The following is a 6,873-nucleotide window of genomic DNA, read 5'->3' on the forward strand; positions in this document are numbered from 1 at the left end:
TCCCTAACATTCTGTGAATTCTGTGAATTCTCTGATCCTCTGGGTTATCTCTGAGCAGAAGCTTGAGTTCATCTCTTCAGTTGTTGAGCATTGACCTCGTGTGTCTCTGAGCCCTGTAAAGAGGACAGAACTTTTTGGCTTGTTACCCGGTGTGATAGTTTAACTCTATCGTGGCAAAACCAGGACACCCTGAAACACAAATTTTATCCAGCACTATGAGTTGTTCTTGTTAGATGCGTGTACAGCTACACACCCGCGTGGTAAAATGTGACACTGTGGAGTCGTCTGTGCTCTGTGGGATCACACTGTCTGAAACCAGTTCGCCTTTGCGTTGTAAACCTTCTCAGTGCTTTTCTGAGAGTGTGTTTGTTGTTACCTACCTGTTATTAGCTGGATAGATCTGTTAGAGCCCAACAAGTCGTCGTGAAGCCTTTTCCTGTGTGTAGGGTACACGTTGCTAATGGAGATACTCCCTGTGCACAGTGTGTGGGTTCCAGACTGGCACAGCAAACCCTTAGTTCAGAATTTGGGAACTCTTCTGCTGTATCTCTATAGCAGGTGCCTGTCTTTGGAAGTGGCTTAAAGCTTTTGCAGTGAATGTGTCTGTGGAGCTGGGATTATGTGCAAAACTCCTGCCGTTTCTGTTAGCCACCGTGTGTATGTTTTTGGATAGGTGAATGACTTGCTGTATGTCCAAGGTAGAAGTGGAAGCATAAGCAGTAATGTTAAATAGCCACCTTTTAAAATTAGTATTAAAAAAATGACCCTAGTGATGACATTTTCATCAGGTCTGCCTGTTTTGAAAATTCAAACCAGTTTTGTGGGTGGTTTACAAGATGAAATAGAACAGAAGACCCGTAACACTTGATTCTTTAATTTAAAATGGCCTAATAATTTAGGCAGTAGCATATATAAAATATAATTGGGTAACTGCCATGCACATTCGGCTCCTATTCATATGAGAAGGCACTATGATTTAGGTGGATGTACTTGTTCCTGAGCTAAGGACAGGCATTTAAACGTCCTTTTAATTTAAAAAAAGCTTTCAGTTTTTTGGTAATCCTGAAAAGATTTTTTTTTTTTTTTTTTTTTCCCAAGTAAGCTGGATGTTCTGTGTTTAAATTAATAATACTTAATAATTATTTGAATGCTTGGAATTTTTTTGCTTGCGCACCTTTATAGAAAAGGGCTTTAAACCCAGTTATTTTCTGTTGGCTGGTAATTTTGTGTCGCACTAGGGTATGGTTGTAGCATCTGTTTTACCCAGATACACGTGTTGTTTGTGGCTTTCCCGGAGATTGGCTGACCTGTGTATGTAGTTGTGAAGACTGGTCTTGTCTGTGGCTTCAGATGCTTCTGTTTGATTTTTCTTATGCCTAAAGTCTGGGTCTGAATCTGGGTCTGTTTTTTCCCAATTAATTTCTGTTTCTGGAGAAAAACTCTTTGTTCACTGTTCATAAATTACACCTAGCTTCTTGTGAATTCATATGTTGTCCTGCAATTCTGTCTCCCTTGGGCTCAGATTATAAAATTTATTTTCTTCGTACTGCTTCCAGCACTGAAAGAGCATAGTTTATCAAGTCCTGAGTTTTACTTGGCTTTTCAGATGCAAACCTCTAAGACTGTTGGGAAAAGTGATGATTTCTTATCCTTTTGTCTTTAGCACCAGAAGGGGAAACAAATCCAGTTTAAACGCCTTGAGGCTTTTGTTCGGGATTCATGGCGCAAACACCGAGACAACGTCCGGCTGAGGCGCATGGAGCAGAGACCTGGGCAGATGGATGTCACTCAGGAGCCCAAACTGGCCTTTGTTGTGCGGATTGTAGAGTAAGAGACTTTTGTTGCTCTTTACCTTTATTTTGTAGCTGTCATAGAGTTTCTAAGCAAAGGGAAGTGTGATCAACCCAGACATGTCTCCTCGCAGGTAATCTGAGACCTTTTGTTGCTGTATTAGAGAAATGTGGTTACTCATAGTATTTTTTTTTTTCTGGCTCAGTATTAAGGGAGTGAGCAAGAGAGTAAAAAAAGTGATTGAGTTGCTGCAGCTGAAAAAAAATTTCACTGGAACATTCATTAAACTGACTCCTTTATCACTGAAGATGCTGCGCATCGTCGAACCTTATGTGGCGTGGGGGTGAGTACCAGTCCCGTAACTTGCTAGTAGTTTGTATGTAAATATTGTAGCTTTTTGATTCTCCATCTGGTATCACAAATCCATAGCTGGCTTTTCCAGTAATGGACAAAACTTTGTCACCTTTATATCTAAAACTTGTTGTTGCCCCTTTTCTCATTGTTCTAAACGTAACTTGGTTACTTTCCCATCTCTGTACAAAGAAGTAGGGTAGGACTTGCTGCTGCATCATGTTTCTGTTACAGAATCTGATTTTTGTTTTTGCACAGATACCCTAACCTGAAATCTGTACGAGAGCTCATCCTGAAAAGGGGCCAAGCTAAGATTAAGAAAAAGAGGATGCCTCTGACAGATAATATGCTGATAGAGGAACATTTAGGTGAGGAAGAAGATAAGAAAATGAAATGAATCGGGGAAAGAGGTGGATGTTGATAATTTGCAATCTGACCTAAGAGGGAGGGGAGGGAGAAGAATCTTGCAAAGCTTGTGTGAGGAGGCAGTTCTGGAGTAGTGAGGAGAGAGAAATACAGCTGGGCATCTCTTGAACATGTTGTTTGTGGGGGGCTTCTTGTTGTTTTAGTGGTTTATTTGTTTAATTTTTTTTTCCTGCAGGGAGCTGTGGTATTATTTGCCTGGAAGACCTTATTCATGAAATCTACTCAGCTGGGAAATATTTCAAAAGAGTCACAAACTTCCTCTGGCCATTCCATCTGTCAGTGGCTCGCCATGCTTCGCGTAACAAAGTGGGCTTCCTCAAGGAAATGGGCAAGCCTGGCTGCAGAGGTGAAGCAATCAACCAGCTTATACGTCAGCTCAACTAGTCAGGTGAGGAAGTCTCTTGTGTAAGTTCTGAATCTTGCCCTTTACCTGGAATAACTATTTAGAATAACTATACTGCCATCGGAGATGAGGGGGGCTCCTCTGGTTTTGATCCTGCACTCTACAGAAGTGACCCTCAAGGTAGGGGGAAACTAATGAAGAGTGGTGGGTCCCATGAGGTATCAGCAAATCCTGTTAGACATCTCCGTAAGGGCTAGACTTCTGGGAGATTGCATTCATGTGACTTTGGTTTTCCTTTTTATGTTCTGCAGGGTCTTTGTGGAAACTTCAGGATTTATAACCTGTTCTTTTCCACATGTAACTTTCATGGACATATCTCTATGCAATCATATACTACATCTCTTGTCTGTTGGTGCCTCTATAAAAAAAAAAAATACATCCAGATGATGATGGAGATGGACTTTGGGCTGGTTCTTCTTGAAGAAGATAACTTGTATTTGGTACAAGAAAGAAGTGACTTGAACTTCCCGGCGTAATCTGACTTTTGCACCTCTGTAAAACAAGGGGTTTTTTCATACTCATTACTGCTGGCTCTGTACCACTCACCTCCTGCTCTCATCCTTGGTATAAAGCAGTGGTTCTCAGTTCCTGAGTGGAATTTCTGTGACAGTTGACTTGCACTCACTGCTTTGATTCAGTCCTCCCCCAGGGAAGTTGCACTTCTTGAAGTGCACCTTCTTCTAGGTATAAAGGGATAGTGCAGTCACCTGTTTCAGAATATTGCTGACAGGCAGAAGGAATCACTAGGTATTGCTCTGTTAATACAGTGCAAGCCCTAGGAGTGAATAATGTAACATTTTCTTGAAGTATGTGGATTGTATTTATTTTTAAAAGCCATGATTTTGTGCTACTGATTTACAAAAGGCTGCTTTTTCAGTTCTGCTAGACTGGGACTGCTGAGGAACCATTTCCTGCTAGGAAGGCCCAGAAGCTTTTTAATACAGTAGTGGAGTATGCGTAATCAATGTTTTTTAAATAAACTTCTTAAATTCCAGTGTTACAACAGGAAGAGTGGTCTGTCACTCTAGAAGAGTGGGAAGAGTTAAATACTTTGGCTGAAGTGATTTTGGTGAAGGAAATGAACAAACCCATAAATGCCGTACAAGTTTTAAATCCTTAATTTCTTCCAGTGCAAAAATGGGTGAAGAATGCAGGAAGAGGTCTTGCTATTTAACAAAGCTGGAAGACAACAGTGTGCTTAATTATTAGGTCACTGTGACTGTTTCCACTGTTACTTGAAACTATTAATCCATGAATGGATTTCATATTGACTCCACGACACTTGTTTTGAGACTCAGAAGAAACAGGTAACCATACTGTGTGTGCAGAGAGGGAATTAAGTAGGATGTCTTTAGGGAATTAGTTCCGTGACAGTCATTAAACTAAGATGTAGCATCCATATAGACAACATAATACAACATACTACAGACTCTGAATTAAGAGAACACTATACAATTTCAAGCTTTATTCTGTAAAACAAGAATACAAACATAGAAAATGCTTGACAGATACTAGAGACATACACTTAGAACACCACAACTAGAGTTGAATGGTCATTAATGTACAAGGCTTCAGATATTTTAAGATTTTCCTGATAAACAGCTGCTTACATTGTAAAGAGGTACAAGGAACTTCCAGATTGTTCTGTTGATTCATTTTACAATTGTTTTTGGTAATAAAACAGCCCAGGCTTTTAAGATGAGAACTGGCATAGCAGGAGTAAGATTGCTTTAGTGCCAGATGAAACTTAAGCCTGCTAATAGAAAGCAGTTTATAATAATATTAAAAAACTAAATTACAAGATCTGAACACATTTCTAGCAATTAATCCTAGATTTAGGCAGTTTTTATAGTGAATGCAGTAGCTTAACACACCATTAGTTTAGCTCGTACAATGAAGTAAGAGTTGAGCTATCCCTACTAATACTTTATTTAGACCTCTAAAAACAATGCCAGCTTAGTCTAGTGTTAGACCACATGACCGTAGCCAGACTCATGGCCTTCTTTCTGTATCATACTTCAGCAAGAACAACAGTAATGATGTGTTCATGACTTAGCTGCGCTATGAACAGAAACTATACAAGGTGACAGGATATATACAAAACCCCTGCACGTCTTAGGGGAAGGAATCCTTTTTGTAAGCCACTATACTGTTTACTTTGTGGATTGTAGTAGTGAAGGAACGAAGACGAACCTCTTCTGAGTTGGCTATGAATTGTGGTCCTGACTCTTCCCACTTTTCTGGCACTGCCAAGTCTTTATCTGTGTAGATCAGCAAGTCAAAGGCACCTGTGAGCAAGGGGGAACAAATGAACTGTAATGCATGCATAAGATGGCATGTTTGAAGTGAAAATGCATCTTCTAGAACTTGAGACATGGGCCAAGCTTCTCCCAAATTATACTGATACTAGTTATGTGAAAAAAAAAACCTCCAGTAGTTAAAACATGAAAACAAGTCCTGGTTATATTCACTCCTTTCACTTTCCTCAAGTGAATGTGATGTGAATTTTTTAAAAACATGTTAAAATGCTGTGGAGCCGAGCTTCATGTAACATTTCATATGAAAATGGTTCATACAAGCCTGTCCACAGCTAGAGTCACAAAATAATTTATCAAAAGTTGCATTCCTCAGAGAACACATACTAGTTTTATTAAATTACTTAAGCCACCCTGAGTTCCGTCCTTTGGACAAAAAAGCTTTTAAGTATTTTGTGGAGAGAGTACCACTAGTCTCTTTAAATTAAGTTGCTTCGAGTTCTTTAATGAGAGATGGCACACAGTATTTAACATTTGCAATTATTCTTACTGTTTGTTGTGCAAGAAAAACCATAGGATAATTCTTAAAAGTATTTGATTCAACATCCTGTTTTCCATACTGTACACAACTGCAAGAGACATGATCTCAGTCTAAAAAAAATGCTGTCTCAGAAATATGATGGTATATGAAATGTAATAATTAAAAAGCCCTAGAAAATTAGCAGAAAATATTTTCTAAAGTGGAAAAATCATTGAGGTTTTCCACAACAAAAGCTTGATTTCTTTAGTGAAGTTATGAATACTCACAGGCAGTTTCCAACAGTGGCAGAAAAGTTACCGTGGCAGTTATCTGTCTGATAACAGATCGAATTTCATCCTGAATAGCTTTCTGAGATTTTTCACGGGGTGCACTGGAGAAATAAAACTCTGTTAAGAAAGCAAGCTTCTACTATACTGACAGTGTTCTTTAAATACTGCTCTCTCTATTAAGCTCTGTTGGTCTGTTTGCTGATGATTTTTTTATAGTGAGGACACTCTTAAGCCCTAGGTAGACAAGCTTAGAAAAGTTAAGTGATGGTCAGTTCCCTTTGATGTTTAGGAAGCTTCACAGTATTTATAAGTAATGTTACATTTATTCTCAGTCCAGGATGAATAAGAACAATAACAAGAGGAAAGCAGTAGTTCTTTAGGGGATGTACCTGAAACATGATTTTATATACTTTGTTGAAGATTAAAAAAATCAAGTTTTGATCCGATGCTTAAAAAACCAAACCAAACCAAAACCAAAACACCACAAAAACCCACACCTGAGGATTCTGTATGCTTCGATCATTTAATGACTGGTTTACAGACAAAAAGAAGGACTAGCAGTAAGAAAGGTAGTAGGTTTGGTAAGGCTGGGTGCTCAGACTGAGCAAAGGCTCTTGTCTGCTCTGAGGAACCACAACAGTGCTGTTGCACATGACGTTCACCTTGAGCCTGCACAGCTGCTGGGTGTGGGGGAAGAGCAGGCACAGGGGAACACCGTTACTCACCTCTCATCCTTTGCGGTTTTGTCACACTCTATGTCAAACTGCCACCGCTCCAGAACCTCATTGTCTTCCATACTGGAGATGACCACCACCAGGCGCTGCACAATGCACTTGT

General features: G+C 39.5%; 2 protein-coding genes across 2 annotated transcripts; one reads left to right on the plus strand and one right to left on the minus strand.

Annotated features, from left to right (window-relative positions):
- Window positions 1-1,663: 1,663 nt before the first annotated feature.
- Window positions 1,664-2,952, plus strand: RPL7L1 (ribosomal protein L7 like 1; the record flags this gene model as incomplete). Its single annotated transcript, XM_010165719.1, has 4 exons — window positions 1,664-1,827; window positions 1,997-2,134; window positions 2,401-2,510; window positions 2,744-2,952. Coding segments are annotated over 4 exons (621 nt in total), but the record flags the coding sequence as incomplete, so codon positions are not given.
- Window positions 2,953-5,045: 2,093 nt separating this feature from the next.
- MAD2L1 (mitotic arrest deficient 2 like 1) lies at window positions 5,046-6,867 on the minus strand. Its single transcript, XM_010165718.1, has 3 exons — window positions 6,762-6,867; window positions 6,034-6,137; window positions 5,046-5,259 (listed from the first exon to the last, which is right to left on the minus strand). Exons 1-3 carry the CDS (start codon window positions 6,830-6,832, stop codon window positions 5,087-5,089), a joined length of 348 nt encoding a protein of 115 aa, XP_010164020.1. The 5' UTR covers window positions 6,833-6,867; the 3' UTR covers window positions 5,046-5,086.
- Window positions 6,868-6,873: the final 6 nt, after the last annotated feature.

Source organism: Antrostomus carolinensis, unplaced genomic scaffold (assembly GCF_000700745.2).
Source record: "Antrostomus carolinensis isolate BGI_N321 unplaced genomic scaffold, ASM70074v2 scaffold53973, whole genome shotgun sequence".
Classification (NCBI taxonomy): Eukaryota; Metazoa; Chordata; class Aves; order Caprimulgiformes; family Caprimulgidae; genus Antrostomus; species Antrostomus carolinensis.

Bases quoted from the DNA above. Each gene is read 5' to 3' on its own strand.
- MAD2L1 (XM_010165718.1), bottom strand. From the start codon at position 6,832: ATGGAAGACAATGAGGTTCTGGAGCGGTGGCAGTTTGACATAGAGTGT. The intron at 6,138-6,761 runs GTGAGTAACGGT...TTATTTCTCCAG, and splicing joins AAAACCGCAAAGGATGAGAG to TGCACCCCGTGAAAAATCTC. The intron at 5,260-6,033 runs GTGAGTATTCAT...CCTTGCTCACAG, and splicing joins GCCACTGTTGGAAACTGCCT to GTGCCTTTGACTTGCTGATC.